Source organism: Limulus polyphemus, unplaced genomic scaffold, assembly GCF_000517525.1.
Source record: "Limulus polyphemus unplaced genomic scaffold, Limulus_polyphemus-2.1.2 Scaffold3671, whole genome shotgun sequence".
Taxonomy (NCBI): domain Eukaryota; kingdom Metazoa; phylum Arthropoda; class Merostomata; order Xiphosura; family Limulidae; genus Limulus; species Limulus polyphemus.
In genome coordinates this window covers 61,276-79,021 of record NW_013669281.1, presented here as the reverse complement: position 1 = coordinate 79,021, position 17,746 = coordinate 61,276, and the positions used below count along the sequence as shown (strand labels likewise).

The following is a 17,746-nucleotide window of genomic DNA, read 5'->3' as shown; positions in this document are numbered from 1 at the left end:
CTTTGTGTAATCCCTAAAACCTTCTAAATGCATTTCAAACGTTTTGTTTGATAGTTGATAACTGGGACATCAAATACATAATACCATGTTGAACGGGTCTTTGTTATAGGTTGTGGTATGCACACGTTGACTCCCACCTGTGCACAAAGGGTAATCATTTAGCATACTTGAATTTTATATCAAGATGAATAGATAAAACTAATTTCTTAATAACAGTCACAACGTTACTGTATTTCTCCTGCATTTATTATTAAATAACAACAATTAAATATTTATTAGTTTTATTATGATTACGTAGCTTTCCCTAATCAGGAATGAATACAAGTTCAAAAAGAAATGTTCATATAAAACTTCAATTTGCAATCAATGTCAGGCCTAGTAAATAAATTTCCCAAACTTATTATTTCTAAGTTAGCCCTAACACTTGGTCTTTCATAATATATTATTAGTTATAAACATTTAAGATCTAAAAACACATTCAGCAAAACATATAAAACATTAGTATTTTCTAAAGCTAAAAGGAGCAATGCATACTGTTAAAAATTCATTAGAAAAATACAAACAAACAAGTAAGCCTTTAGTAATTGTAAAATCTCCAAAAACCCCTCTACATGGGTAAAAATGTGAAAAAGGAATCAATAAAAATCATAACAAGAACTATACAGATGTTCTAAACAAAATTTCTCAGGCATTGGATCTGTAGATCCCTGCCAGGTCCTAACAAGGCCTGTTTGTTGAGATAGTTTGTCTGAGTCGACTTGTCTTCTTCTCCATCACCTCAATTTGCGGCAACATCACTTTTGCCCTCACTTCTGCCTACCATCCTCATTTTTTTCCTATCTGCTCTGTAATCATAATCAGTCTATAAAAGCCCAACCCCATGCTAATTTCAAATTCATAAGCCTCGTACGGGGTGAAAGAAAATTGTTCAATTTTCGAGCTCCCCTGATGATTAATTATTTCACTAGAAATAATTAATTTTCATCAAAATAGCTACTAGTTAGTTTAGTTTCTCTTTATGAACAGCTTTTAATACAGGACTGGCTGAATCAGTTATATGATACAAAAAAAAGTCTAATTTACAAACAATTTTCTAAACTGGAGTAGAACATGTTCTACACGTCTGTTTTCAGAAGAAAAGTATTTTCTAAGGTCGTTCACAATTTAAAAGTGCAACAATGTTCTATCTGCTTCAAAATATTATATTTCATGATAAAAAAAGAGAGAGAGTGTAGATTCCAGATACTATAAATGAAATGACATTAAATATATCATTTAATCTACAAGAAATGTAATAATAAATGTTTACTTCAGATATTTTGTACAAAGCAACTCAAGGGCTATTAGCACTAGCCATCAATAATTTTGATAAATCAACAGCAGCACGCACTCCAACTCTTGGGGCTACTTTTATCCAACAAACTAGTGAGTTTTGACTATGATTTTTATAGTTCACCTACTATTACAAAGTGCAAAGTGAGTTTCTGTGGTAACAAGATACAAACCACGAACCCTTGGATTCACAGTTGAAGCACACTAACCACTAGGATTTACCAAACCATAGAAACAAAAAAAAAATTGTTCAAATTTTATGTTTCATATGAAAATGTACTATAACATTTAACAACATTTTTATGATGTAAAATAACTTTTATCAGTAAAAACGACTGTTTAATGAATTTTGAATGTAGGGGTTTCACTAGTGAACGTTAATGCTTTGACAGTTAAGACAGTAAGAATTAAAGAAGTGGAAAAAGACAAAGCAGATATTAAATAATTATAATAAGTTTAAAGTTCACTAGTATTTTATTCAAAAAAGAATAGTCTACTTACTTTGACTACTAATGGCTTTGTGGATAGGGTTGCACCGGATTAGGTTGGCCTTGGCTGGTTCCTAATAAGAAAAACAGATCTTAATGTTTTTTACATTTAAAATTAGGCAAATAAAAATAGATAAGTGTGTGTTCAGCAGCATTATTTAAAATAATTCTATTTGTATGTAATGATAAAAATAATCAATTTCCACTTTCAAGTGAATGTAAAATCCTTCTATTACCATTGTTTTTTAAATTTGTGATTTAAGTAAACTGAGAAAGTGCTAGAAGTAGTTGATACCGAGATTAAAACTCACTTTTTCAAAGTATGTGGATAAAACTTTATTTTATTTTCTGTTAAAACAAACAAATCTTAGTATACTCATTATCAAAAGTAAACAAGATAGTAATTAAAGCCCTATTATTTGAAAACAAGATTCTTATGCTCAAGCATGCTTTTTGTCATATGCAAGTTTAAATGTTCTTGCTTTCAGATTAAAGTATTTTTTCTTCAAATAATCAGTATCTAAAGTAAAGTTTAAGTCATTGCTACTGGTTTTGTTATCACAATATGGTGTTAAGAAAATGAACATTCTACAAAAGAATTTTAAAAATTAAAATAATCAATAAAAGAGGTCTGAACATAAAGGTCAGTAAAGTCAATGGCATAGCATTTTTAAGGACAACCATGTTGGTAACCTCTAGTTTCCAGTACGAGTTTTTTTTTGGTGCATAAATAAACTTTAATTGGAATCATCATTTTATCTACCTATATTTAATTATAAGTATGAATAAAAAAAACAAAATATTAGTGACAATATAAGTTTGTAGTATATGTCAGCAAGTTTAAAGTAAGCAAAGATTTTATGAACCATTTTTTAATTGACATTTAAAAGTAAAGACAAAATAACTGATAAACTTTCATTTGAACTTAATTATGTTATTTTATTACCTTGCGGATGGGCTATGAAAGGAGCATTAACCATAGGGTTTGGGCCCATGGCACAACTAGTTGGAATAATAGTCATTGGCATGTGAGGGATTACATTTGTAGGTGTCCCAGTATAATTTCCTGGACTATGCCCATGACTTGGATGACCCTGGAATGCATGGTGTCCAGAAGCTACAGAGTAATGGCCATGAGGCATAAGGATCATAGATTGGGGAGCACCTGAGAAACTAATGTGGTGGGGATGCGAGTGGTTCTGATTCAGGTGATGTGCTTGAGAAGTATTCAAACTTTGAGGTCCTGGATGCAGCATGGAAGGCTGGGGCATCATTTGGCTATAAACCACAGGCTGTGGTGTATGAGCATGGCCTGGTTGACCAGCAGGAGTTGGAGTTTGGACTGAGGTTACATAGGGTGCAGTTGGTAGTTGGTGTATTGATGAAGAGGCATGAAAAGATGTGCCAGGAGTCTGTGACTGAGGTGTGGACGGAGCTGAATGGGGTCCAGATGATGCCTGGTGTATAAAATTCTGCACACCACTAACAGGAACTCCCATTTGAGGAGACACTGAAAGGAAAAGAAATAAAATCACTTTTATAAATAGCTTATCTTAAAAACATATGGAGGCCTGAAAGCTTTTGAGCACTAATACTTTAAAGGTTGAAAAGATTCACTGTAATGACACTTCTAGAACACAACAGGTTTATACACAGCAGATATACTTATTTATACATACTCTTGATGATTAAAGTAAAAATGTTAAATGTCTTCTAAAAATTCCAGGACTCATTAAAGAGAGAGTTAACTTTATAGACTGTTTAACCTAAAGCAGTATACTAGAGCATGATTACTTCTGCACTGTTCAATTTGTTAGTATATCAACAAAACCTCTTCAAACATAACCAAACGATCTGCAAATCATACCAGAAATTCATGGAGAATATTGTTATGTAAATATTGTGGGTTAATTTCTAGAACATTTTTTAAAGGATATTATGTATACAAAGTAGCATATGAGAGAAAAACATTTTCTGGAAGACTAAGGCAAGAGCATTTGTTGATTATTCCCTTACAATAGTCAACTAAAATCACTACTCTGATTTGTTCCAGATTACTGACAGTGCCTGCTTATTCCTTTCAGGAGCTGACTGATTTTTTGTTTTTTTAACATAAGAAAGCCTTTCAAACAAAACTGAATATATGTTTACCATAGCACTGTATAGGGCAAAACTCTGTCGCTTTAGTTTGGAAAAAAGTACAAAAGATTATCCTGGAAGCACAAAGCTAGCTGGTATGTGTTCAAATATTTTTTAGCAACAGACAGAATTAAGACCACCTAGAATAAATTCTAACATACTCTTTTGGCTGAAATGAGTGTATACTTTAACAATTTCATTCACTGTTTATAATAAATTCTTGTTTGTTATGAAACCTATTAGAAATAGTGAATAATTTTAATGGCTAACCATTAGTCCACATAATTGTTTGGGCTTAGAAAATATGGCTATTGTAGCGTAAGTTAGTGACATTATAGTGAGAGTACAGTAGAAGAACTGCAAGCATTATTATGTAGTTATGATCATTCTCCTCAAAAAATGAATTGTTACAGGTATACATACTATAGCAGGTAAATGTGTTTCTGTTTTTGGTCAAATCTTCAACTTTTATATCTCTCTGCAACAGTTACTTTACAAGTATTTTATACATTGAGTGTAAATGTGGAATATTGACTATCATAAGCAAGTATGTTTATAGAAATTTGTAAGTAAAAATTCATAAAATGATTCAAACTTATTTTGGAATTGTTTTCTAATTTTAATGTTGTAACAAGAATCTAAGCAAAATTTCAAGGCTATTAAGGTAAAGACTGAGACAAAAAACACTTGTCCAATGAAATCACTCATTGCTGAGTAAGTTATTTTATGACAAAAAAAAACCTTTACAATATGTTCAATCTGGAAATGTTTGGACAGGAGAAATGAAACTATATTTTGGGGTAAAATCCTTCCAGCAGAAATATCCTTCTTCTCTCATTTGTATTAATCATTCATGATGTTGGAGTAAAGTTTGCCTCCATATGTATAAGTGCCTACAATTAGCTAACAAGTGGGCATATCAATACAGAACTGAAATTAACCCTATATGCATGGGTGGGGGTTAAAGCATGGATGCCCCTAACTTGAACAGTGCCATTCAACACGGTATTATGATTTTTTATGTCAAAGTTGTCTACTTTTTATCTTACCCTACAATGCTAATATCGCAACAATTCATACTAAAGAAAATATAAAATACAGTATACAAGGATACTGAAAAACACTTTAGATAAGCATTTAAAAGACTGTAGAGGTTAGTAAATGCAAACTGCAGGATGAACAAATGTATTTTTATCTTCATATGAACATTACCTTGCACTCAGACTTGTCAGAGTTTGAGTCAGACTGACTTCAACATTTCACACATACCTTTAGTAGAAAAACTTCAGTAACACGTAAATTGTGTGTGTGTACAACAGATTTATTTTGTTGATTAAAAACTTACTACATTTCATAAAAATACTCTACGTAAATTTGGAATTATAGTCAACATTATTCCTGTAATATGGGGTTGGTCCAATGGACCAACTTTGTGTACTTCTAGATAAAGAAATCTAGGTCACACTACCATGTCAGAAAATGATGAATTTCACTGTGGAAAAGTTTAGCTAAATAAGAAAACATTCAACAGTATTAATCAAAATCATTAATTACATAAAATTGTTCATTTAACACTTTCACAACAGGCATCCTTTTCTGCACGCATCACAAGGTTTTAGGGAATTATATTAAAAATTTAATTAAATCACTTTTTTATCATGGTATACAAATAAATTTGGCATAAAAATTTAGCTAATAATCCAAATTTTAATAGTATATAAATTTAAGTTCTTAATTTAAAAGGCAATATTAAACAAAAATCCTCCATTTTCATTAGTATGAGAACTGACATTTTCTCTCTAGGCATCCCCTCTTCTTTAATTTATTTACCACCCCTCCAAGAAGTATGAAATTTAATGTAAATTACTCATTATAATGTTGTCATTAGTAAGGCAAAGCATAATTTTTATAGCTTTCAATCTTATTTAGTTACAAAACCATAAAATAAAAAATCAGACCCCTCTTGCTAAGCCCACCTGTCACATCCTGTCTTTCAGAAATTGCCAAGAGTTCTCTCGGATGTTCAATACTGAATTATTTATAATCAACAAAAAGCCAAGGTTTTAATCTATCAAATGATGTATAACATATTAAGTTGTTTTCTGTACAGAGAATTGTCTATTTCTCCTCCAGTTCAAACTTTATTCCCATGGGAAAAATTTTTAATGGCTCTGGTTACATAGTTAGAAGGCCAGAAAATATGAGATAGTTATGGAACATTGTCTGCTTTCTGCATGTGATTATTCTCTGTTCTTTGGTGCATTATTCAATTAAATAAAAAAATATTTAATGCAGTAGTCCCTTTAATATAAAAAAATAGAGTTAAGTTTCACTGACAGTCAACAGCAAAAAAAGACATAGGTAGGTACCTTATTTCTCGTTCTTCATGTGTATTCTCTATTTATTATTATAAAAGTAGCCAAAACGTAAAAATTAGAAACTGTTTAGGTTAGATTAGGTAAAATAAATAATAATAGTAACAATAAAAATGTTCAAGAGGTACACTCACGAGTAGCTTGTGTGTTATATAATTTGACAGGGTACCTTGAACAACACGTTCGCCAAGTGATTTACAAATTTTACGGTGGGAATACCAGTTATTCATGGTTCAAGGAGCAATAAAACAATAAAATTTAAGTATAAGCAGATGTATACTGTTATGAGATTAAAGCTATTTAGGATAAACAAATATAGTTTCATGTTACAATTTGGTGTTTACGAGGTCAGTTAAATTGACCAGCCTTGTATAGCTTTATGGTAAAGAAAATAACAGATAAAGTATAGTTTTACTGAAAAAAATAAATGTCTGAAATTTATTTAGGAGGTTTCAGAGATTACGCAAATGAAATTTGAGATTTTTCAGGGGAAGAAAGATATTTTTTAATCTTAACATAAAGATTACTTTGCACTCAGAGCAGTCAACACTTTGATTCCATATATTCACAAAGAAGAAATTTTTAGTAAAAATACTTCATTAAAAATTCTAATTTTTAAATCTACAAATGACTCTTAATGATTACTAAAACCTGCAAAATTTTGTGAAGATACACATATAATATTAGAAGTTATAGTATGGAAACTATAAAGGTTAATTTGGGGTCATGACCTTGGTTGATTAAATCGAGCTTGTACAAAAGTATTAATAGTTACATTGCTCCCAGTAATCAATCGTTAGTTGACTATGGCCAACCAATTAAATATTATCTTATAACCAGTTCCCACCCCTATTACAGTATACAATTACTATTAGGCATGAAATTCTGCCAGTATTCAGTACTGAAGCTTATTTGACCTGTTTTGGACTAACCCACATGCTTTCCATCATACTGTTAGAAAGTAAACTTGTTACAACTCACCAAACCTTAATAATTATTAAATAAAAATGAACCAAAAAATGTCCTAACAACTTAGTTCTTGTTGGCAACAAGATCAAAAGAAATTATTCAGCAGCATCAATGTCATCATTATCAAAGCAGTAAGTTGTGTGATTCTATGATTGGTCAATAATAATAATATGCATCTTCAAATCATCCATTTTATTGGCTGGTACACTGTGATTGATACCCATCCCAGTTATCAACACAATTTAATTTGGTCATCCAATAGAATAGGAGGGAAGAAAAGAAAAAAAGAGGCAAGTTTACAACAATGAAATGTTTAACTTAGTTGTCTGTTTATTATAATTTCTTTCTTTAAAACCTTCAAACAATGGTTGTATGCATTTTCTTCTTTTGTTTTTTTAGTAAAACTATTTCATAACTTACACATATAAGCAAATTCCTTTGTTGAATGCAAATATTAGCACCAGCACTTTTTTGATGAGAATTTCACCTCTGATTACAGGAAGAGATGCTGTTTGAATTAAGTGCTATTCAGTTCAGATGTACTTACTGTATATATGTCCTGCCACCTGTACATATTCACCATATGATACTGTAGGAGAAGTGGGAACCATTCCTACAGGCTGAGGAGACATCATCCGAGAGAGCACAGGATAGACCTATGAATGATAAAGTCATTATTTCAGTTATGCCTAAAAATACAAGATTTCTTCAAAGTACATAGTAATTAAATTATTTCATTTTTATTGCTACTCAATAAACAATTATATATATTACTGTGCTCAAACAATCTTGTTAACTCTAAGAGAACCTGAAAAGGATAGAAACAAATTTCTTTCTCTCCATGCACATGCTTCAGGCAGACTAGTGTAAAAACATTTCAAGATTTTTCAAGATCGACCTATAATTATTAAAGAACTAATTTACAGATTTTAATAGAACATGAATTTCATCAAAATTACATAACTAATATTTTATTATATTTTATAAAAATGTTGTAACAGCTGTACAAAATGTTCCAGTAATAACACATATAGCAAACTTGAAGTGAAAAATATTTTTTTTCTAATTCTTGTGCATTTTGCATTGCACAAATATTCTGGATGTGTTCTTGCAGCCAATTAGCATAAATGCTGATATCTCTGACACTTCCATGGCAGACATTGACTAACACCTCAGCTATCAAAAAACATTTATTCAAGCAGAAATAGGACTCTGAAACAGACTGTTAAAAAAAATACCTTAAATGTATGCACCAACAAATTCTTTGTCATTTATATACATCTATGTATACTACAACTTCACAATCTCAGTTTAATAACAAATGATAAATCTTTGTGTTTTTCTCCTAAACACAGTGCTTTGGCCAGAGCTCAAAATTAAGATAAAAAATAATATTTATTTAACATATTTCATATGGCAATAGAACAAGCCAACTTGTACCTGATTGGCTGTTAAACATCATGACATATCATACCAGCCAAGTAAAGATTTACTCATACTGTTATTACAACCCCCCTCACATAGTTGCGCACATTAACAATGTTGTAAATCTTGTGGTCTTCTTCCACAGTTGCATTTCATTATTTTAAAAGAACTAACAAAGACCTGAAAACTCTGCAGGTCAACAAAAGTTTTCTTGTACAATAACACTCAGCCACATTTAAGATATTTGATAAATAATTGTTCTGTATAGCTTTATTTATTATAAAGGGTAATGTTATGTGTATCAGATATACTCAAGGTATGATGATTACAAGGAAAATAATGAACCAGTTTTTAAAATTTTAGATCTGAAAAACGAGAATAACAACATAAAGAATAAAAAACATCCCAATACCGTATTTATAGTCATGACTGTCCTTTGAACCAGAAGATTATCCCAGAAGTATTTAGTAAAAAGGTCTGAAATGGCATTCAAAATTTCCCAGCCTAAATTGATCACTGTATAAATAAGTGAGCTAATCAGTTATAAGTTGATGGTTAAATGGCAATTATTTACCTATTTCATGCATAGCAGTTATGCTTTTGACACTACTTGGATTTTCATTCCTCTCTCTTTTTTGTTGTTACTTATTTTTGAAGTGTTTATGCTGAAGTTGGAATTAGGAAAATTCTGAAATGTCCATGTTTTCTATCAACAGTTTATTATTTTAGATTTCTGCTAAACTTAAGCACACTTTTTACTTACAATATCATACCAACAACAGTTTTCAAACAAAACCCAAAACTCGAGCATTTTCAAATATTCTCCTTCGACTTAATGATCAACTAAAATCCATCTTTAAAGAGCCTGTTGTTTTTTTCAGAAATAATAAAACTTTGCATTCACACTTAGTTCACAATAAAGTCAACTTTAAGTCGACACCAGGTGGAATTCACCCTTGTAACAGCAAGCAATGCCAAACCTATAAGTTTGTGCAGGAGACATACAAATTTTCCAATAATGACCACCAAAAGTTAACACTTTCCTAAACTGAAAATGTATTTCCAATAATACATACTGCTGCTGACACTATAGCTATTTCACCATGTCCAGGGTTTCCACTCTTTGTCCATCTGAGCATTGAAACACTTGCTCCAGTCTTTTAAACTCCACTCAAATGCCTTTGACAAATTCAAATTTGCAAAATTCTCCACTAACTTCAATGCACCCTCTATCTAGGTATTGTATATAAGCACCTCATTCAGATAATGTAATCACTTTTTCGAAACATAAACCAGCTTTTAGTGGGGAGGTAGGGTGTGGGAGTGTCAGCAGAGATAAGTATTATTGAAAATACATTTTCAGTTAGGAAAAGGTTAACTTCCAAAACATACTTACCTCCTTTGACACTATAGCTAGAATCCCACATTGAGAAGGTGGAGGGGGTGGTGCAGGCATGAACCATATAGAAAATGTCTGTACAGAACAGAAGTGTACCAAGATAAAAATGGTAGAAGAGTGGGGGAACCACACTACATCCAGAACAGGTATGCTCTTGACCTGGAATTCAGTTCCTGTAGCAAAGATGGAATAGAATGTGAATAATCATCAGTATAGGCCAGACCCAACCAGATAGCCGAGGTTCCACAACTCGGGGTTGTGGTACCTATATCCCACGTTGGTGGCTAGGGCTATTGGACTGCAATGTTATATATACACACACATTTTTGATTGAATCCCAACCTGTAGCCATAGAGTGATGCATTTCGCACCACCGGAATCACAATGAGAAAGTAAGCAACACAGAAGTGGACAAACTTTCTCCCCCACCTGAAGAAGTCCAAAAGGCAACACCCCAGGTTTGGAATGACAGGATCATGTATGCCGTACTCAACCAAAGGAACAGAACTCATCTGGTCTGGAATTATGAACATTCAGCCTCACTCCCCAACCAAGTGGGCAAGGAGTATTCGGCTTACCATTGGAATTATGGAGAGGATGTGGAACCTGTACTCAACCAAGGACCTAGGAAGAAATCACTTTGCATTCTGAATTATGAGGAGATAGTGGACCTCCTTCAATGAACAATATACAAAACTGACATTGATCAAAGAGAAGTCCCATGCACCTCCCAAACCAGATAGTTTCATGTCAAATTTGAACCAAAATTAGGAGTAGGCTCCCGTGGAGGCTGGTACCACTTCTACTGACATCTGGGAAAAACATCCAGGAACCCGAGTAGGAGGGCCCCCAACTTTGCCCTCTTCTCCAAGAGTAGAGGAACACACTCGAACACTCTGAAGAAAAAGTCTTTGTCTACCACCCCAGCGACTGGAAACTGGGGGTAGTAAGGACTCCCGAGCTCCACTAGTAGAGTCTGTGGGGGGATATGCATTGGGGAGTCCTGAGGAACAGTGCTCTGGAAACTGTGCAGTAGGTGAACCAAGTTCCTACATTTTTAAAAGCAAATTGATCCCAATTTATTCAACCTAAAGGTTGACAGGGACAGGCAGAATCCCCTTTAGCTTTACTCATGATAGTTCATGAGTGGAGGTCCATAATATTAAGGTTATACCATACGGTAGGTGCCTAGATGTTCTTATGGAATACCCCATATCAACAGTCTGTTGCAACCTGAAATAATTATAGTGAAAGTGGTTGTTAGTGACGAATTGAAAAGAGAAAGCATACCTTCCTGGGCAACACTTGCCACAGAGTGGGATCCTGTGAACAATACAGGGACCTTTGGTGAAAATCTAATGGATATGATCAAAATAGCTACAGGGGTAGTTGAAAACCCTCAGAAGAGGAAACTGCCAGATCATGTAAGTAATGTGACAGGAAAGTATTAGGAGTAGTACATATACCAGACTGCACAATTTCTTCCAAAGGGCAATTCAACCAGGCAGCTAATAACATAGAGATATGACAAAGCTGGTGAGATGTGACATGCAAAAGATTCCTCTCCTGTAACAATAATCCATTATAGGTCATGTGAATCAATTTATGAAGCCACCTCATTAGGGTAATGGGAGATAAATCACAGGAAATCCTACTACCTCAAAATGAGTTAGTACAAGCCATATAACACTTTTTCATGATATAAAAGTTTAGATATTAGTGATTAATTTATTTTTGTGAGTGACTATTTTATTATTGTTTAGCTTTTGTCATAAGAACAGTTAAAAGCAGACGACTGTAAAAAGTTTTATTAATAATTCATTGACTTCGAGAATATAGAAAGTGGACAGATAATTAAGTCATAAAGATATAAATAGCGCGAGACAAGCAGGAAGCAGCAGACAGATAATAGCAAAAGAGAATAGAGTTGGTGTGAAGTTAACTACCATAGAATTGATAGGCCTAACACATAATATGATAGAGTAAAACTAACAGTAGAAAAGAAGTTAAGAAAAATAATCTTATTCCATCAAAGCATGGTTCTAAAGTATTGAATCAGCCTGAGTGCACTTTGACTAAAGGAGCAGATCTTCAAAAGAAAGAAGACCAAACTATTATGGTAACTCGTGCCACAACTGTAAGTGAATCACAGAGAATACTAAGGCGATAGAAATAGAGAAGATATTTCGACATGTCAACTGAAATTCTGAAGTAATTGAATAGGCCTAAGTGGATATTTGACAAGGAGACAACTACATATGTAGTATTTATGATATGTCCATGATATCTATGGTGTTGAATAATTTATTGTACATACATTAACTTGTTCTGAAAATATATATTATTTTGAAAACAAGTGAAGTGCGTGCTGTTTATTCATCGTTGAATTTATCGCTAATAAGTCACAAACACCTACTGTACAAGAATCCTAAGCCCAACAACAACATAGTATATATTTATACTATTAAGAAGTATAACTAAAACCCTTTTTATTTTGACAATTGGCAAAGAACATATTTTTAAATTCTGACACACTTGAGAACCCTAACAGGACATAACAAACGATCAGGATTGATGCAGTCATAATGGTGAGAAATGACTGGCACATGGATTGGTGATAAGGATTTTTTCCCTTCCCTAGCTGTCAGTCTTGGACAGAAAGAACCTATCGAGGTAAAGCAGGACAAATGTGGAATGACAGAGTCCGATGCATGTGGATTGCAAACAACTCTGACCGATGACATCCACAAGCCAATAACAACAAAAAATACAATTTAAGAGAAAGGTGAAACAAAGAACAAAAAACTAAGGGCTCAACTGTGAAATCCCAATTTGATAATTAAAAATGTCATTTGGGTTGAAGAATACGAAGAGTTTTGAGTAAACCTGATAGTACTGAGGATTCAAAAAACTTTCCCATATTTGGATAAATGGATAAAGATAAAAAAAATGATGGATAAGGATGCCTTATGTAAAGCCAAAGTAGATGAAGCAAGACCCTCTCAAATACCCAAGTCATTAAGTACAATGAGTTGCAACTGCATCAATCATTGGATATCCGAACGGAAAGCAAATCCACTGAAAACCTCATGATGTAAGATCCATTCTGTCGGAAGAATCCGGTTAGGTCGAGACAAGTGATCTACAATTAAATACATCACTCCTGGAACATAACGTGCTAAAAGACTGATATGATGGGAATGAGCCCAGTAGAGAAGATTCAAGGTACAAAAACAAAGGTCTAGAGAAGGTGTGACTCCTTGACGAGAAATCTAAGATATACCACCATGAAATTGTCAGAATATATCATGACAATTTTTCCCTTCAAGAGAGACAGATCTTGAACCATTACCCGGTGTACTGCAAGGAGTTTGAGAACATTAATATGGAGGGTAGCCTCGTCTTCTCTACAAATACCCTGGATTTCCTGACCTTGAAGATAAGCTCCTCATCTCTGAAGAGATGCGTTTGTGAACAGATTTAATTTTGTACTTTTTTCAAGGGGTGGTGGATAAAATAGATCTCTAGATGAGATGCTAAGAGAAAATGCATCACATGGGTTACACTAGTGGAAATTCAGGATTTTTTAAAATATTGCCTTGCAGAATTAAAAACTTAAAACTTTTATACTATTAAAATATAGATTATTAGCTAAGATTGTATGCTATGCTAAATAGTATAACATAAACAAAAATTAATCTAATAAAATTTTGAATGTGAGCCACTAAAACCTTATGTCATGCACAGTAAAGAACACCCATGGTGAAAGGGTCAAACTGATGGGTATAGAGACAAGTTTTACATCTAAAAGAAACAGGGAAATTAAAGAAGCTTACTGGATAGCACTATTACATACTGTAAATGGAATCAATCTTGATCCTGGGATTGTTGACCTTCGTAGCCTCTATTCTCCTGAAGAAGAATAGTGAACTATTCGAAAATGCTCAGGTTTTGGGTCTTGTTTCAAAACCATTACAACTTTTGTATGTGATCCTCTATGCTAATTTCTTAATCAGAATACAAACAAAGGTCTTATGCAGTCAAAGATACGTAGTTCAAAGCCTGTTAGTGATCAGCATTGCCAATGCAGCATAGTTCAAATTTTAGGAGTCACATTCTATAGAGATGATTTTCACAACACTGAAATAAATACAATGGTAAGTCTTGTTATCAATAAAAACTGGGAAAGTGGGAGAGATATTCTAATATGCTTGAAAAACAAAACAGAAGCATGCAAAAATAAAAATAATACACAAACCATATTTTTGTACTTTATAAAGTCAATTTCATTTTTTTTTAATTCAAAATTTTAAAGAACAGTGGTATCATGTACCAGGAATAGTTTGCTTTAATAGTAGTCTTACAAGTTTATTTACTCTATAGAGTTTTTGGTCCCTAGCATTTTTAGATAAAGAGGTTTCTATTGTATCAAGATTGTGAATATAGACTGTTCACCCAAAATTTTATACTATTACACTATGAAACTTCATATAACTGCCAAAACAATCACCCAACTTAAACCCAAACATCATTCATATAACACTATGAAAAATGTTTCCATCAATAAATGATATTTTAGTAATAAAAAACGTTTACAAAGCTCATAAGATAACTGGTTCTACATATGCAAAAAGGGACACTAGCAACACAGTTCTTTGAAAAATAGGTACTAATTTAAATTATTCCATAAACAATTCCACAATTCAATGAAACCAAAACTGAGTATTTGTACTGATAAATAAAATTAATTTCTGACAAAGAATGAAAGTAACTATTTTATTTTTGGGACTTCTCCATATCTTTACAAATCTTAGAAGAAGGCGCTGTTATAAACAGCCAACAAACTTCCTCAGTTACAAGGACCATTAATTTTTTAAACTGTTCACACGTCCTCTTCAGTTTACCTTGGTGAAAACATTGGCACAAACTTATAAGAACATCATGCTTAACATCTGTTATAAAAATCATGCTAGTTTGATTGCAGATATTTATCACATTCTTCTAAATCAGTTCATTATGATTTCAAACTAGAGGTATGTAACACAGCATTTCAGGTCTTTTCTCTGACTCATGTTACTGCCCCAGAAACCTTTCAATTAACACCAAAAACTTACTACTAACACTCCAGGGTACTGAAGCAATATTCTAGTTCAAATGCTATTAGGCCTAAAACTTTGAAGCAGCTGAAATTTGATTCTTAAGAAGAATGTTGCAAATAGCATGGACTAGCAACACAACATCATCAGGAGGATAAGAAATAGACAAGCTGAGTTCATGAGCCATGTAATGAGGAAACAAAATACGGATCACATAGTAACAACCAGCAAGATTGAAGGAAAGAGAAGCACAGTAAGACAAAGACTAAAGATGTTTGATGGACTCACAAAATGGTTAGAATGCCAACGCAGATTTGTTGAAAAACATCAGGGACAGAAAGAAATAGAAAGTCATGATCACTAATGACTGCATGCATGCAGACATGATACTGGGGAAGAAGAATTAGCCTAAGAAATGTGATGCAATTCTCATTTCTCTAACATATTTCAATCACAGATATTTAAGAAAAGTGTGACAAAAAATTCTGATCTGTATTTCTTAGGTCTAAAACCATTTCTTGCATGACAGCAGTTCCCAAACTGTGGGTTGGAAGAGGTATTGTGGTGGGTCAGAGAACAATATAGAGTAAAACAAACACATTTCTATTTAAAAACTATTTATAAAATAATACCTACAAAATATTTTTGAAGAAACAAAAAACATATATAAAAGCACTAATAGACTTTACTGAAATATATTACAACAGTAACACCCTCCCTCAGTTCAGCATAGGTCACAGAAAACTGCCTATCTGAAAAAGCAGTAAGTTTAGTTTCAAAGCCTAAAGACCTGAAATGCAAAACACTTGCATCTGGTCAGTCAAATTAACTTGCATGTTATGAAAATGATGAAGAAGAGAACAGGACAGTTACCTGGGCATAAGGCATCCCTGGTTGTGGTCCCCCTGCTTGAACCACTGCCTGAGATGGGTAAGACATGGCAAGCTGTGGTGGAGTTGGAATGGTAGCAGGCGCTAGGATCGGTTGACCAGTGGCTGCAGCTACATGGACACATGGCATCATATCGTGACGCTGTTGCATTGCAATTTGATGTGCTTAAAAATCAAAATGTTTGCATTTTAGTATTTTGTCACGAAAATAAATCTTCTGATTTTCAAATATCCTTAAGATCATTTGAATTAATTTCAAATATTTTTTAACAAAATATTTACTTAATAACCGAAAGCCAAAGTTTATTTCAGAAAAATCAATCTTTTTCTTTGAAACAACATATCTAATTTTCTGATAAATTCTGAAGCATATATAACCTTACGTTTCTTAAATCTCTGACCCTGGGAAACTCCTACTGTTTGTGGAAACTGAGGAGCAAGTGACACGTTGCCTGGGGATGACATCACATACTGAGGCTGCATAGTTGTAAAAGTTGGTTGACCCATTCCTAACACCATGGGTTGTTGGGGTAGTGCCACTACAGGGCTTTGCGTGTGCATTCTATGCTGTTGCATTACAACCGGAGCTGGGGATGTAGATGCTGACAGTGATGTTCGCTGCAATTAGAGACATACAAAAGATCTGACAAATACTCTTGTAGATTGTAGTATAGATGTGATAAAAATGGTTTCTCTTGCAGTTTTCTCTAACTTTTATTTATTTGCTAATATTGTGTGAAGCCACAATGGGATATATGCTGTGCCCACTGCTGAGAATTGAACCCAGGATTTTAGCTTTGTAAGTCCACTGACTTACTGCTGTCCCACCTGGAGATGCTAATATTGATATTTTCAACAGCATTTTTAACTAATATTAATTTTATTGAAGATATATTACATTAAAAATATATTATGAAAGACATATAATAATTCTATGATAATCATATTATATTTGTGGTCAAATCAGTATCTTTATTGCAACAGTACTTCTTTAAATACAGGATTTCTAGAATAATACAGAAGAATTCTAAAGGCAGGCACCAAAATATATAAATCCACTTGTCTTTGGCATAACAATAGTTAAGTCTTCATTATGTACAGCCTATATTTGATAGAGATAAATTAACACTGTAACTTGTGTATATTTTTTGCTTTAGTTAATGCTAAACTTTACCATACGCAATATTATAATATTATCAATAAACAAATGTTATTCTGCAACCTAATGTTAGACCTTCTTAAAAACTTTGAAAAGCTTATATGTTGTTGTACAAAATGTTTACTAAAGTATACTTACATCTATCTTTTGTTTACATCTATTGAAACAAAGTGTGTACAAGTGTGCATTTAGATAGTAAGGTGCATGAGCATTTTCAGGACAGACAAAACTGAGTATTATTATAACACATGAATTCTCAAAACCGGAAGGAAGCCGTTTCTTCAATTTGACAGCCGAGGGCACTGAAGGACCCTCTCACCAAGCAAATTCAAGAAAAAATAAAAGAAAATTTTTGTATCAATCTGCAAAAAGCACAGAGCAAATAATGAAGTTATACTACCTTTCATCATTATAATAAACAAGACCGTTGTCTGTAGGTTTACTTTCTTCTTAGAATTCTTCTCAAGAAGTCGA

At 33.0% G+C, this 17,746-nt stretch overlaps 1 protein-coding gene across 9 annotated transcripts in view; it reads right to left on the bottom strand.

Annotated features, from left to right (window-relative positions):
• LOC106469819 (ataxin-2-like protein) overlaps nucleotides 1-17,746 on the bottom strand; it is an 82,086-nt gene that overhangs the window by 4,497 nt on the left and 59,843 nt on the right. For 7 of the 9 annotated variants that reach the window (XM_022398381.1, XM_022398384.1, XM_022398379.1 and 4 more), the window contains 5 exons: nucleotides 16,497-16,731; nucleotides 16,097-16,278; nucleotides 7,851-7,959; nucleotides 2,767-3,330; nucleotides 1,834-1,894 (listed from right to left, as the gene is read on the bottom strand). In XM_022398381.1, coding sequence (XP_022254089.1) covers nucleotides 1,842-1,894; nucleotides 2,767-3,330; nucleotides 7,851-7,959; nucleotides 16,097-16,278; nucleotides 16,497-16,731 — 1,143 coding nt within the window. In that variant the 3' untranslated portion in view covers nucleotides 1,834-1,841. The other 2 variants (XM_022398378.1, XM_022398377.1) reach the window with 2 other exon arrangements.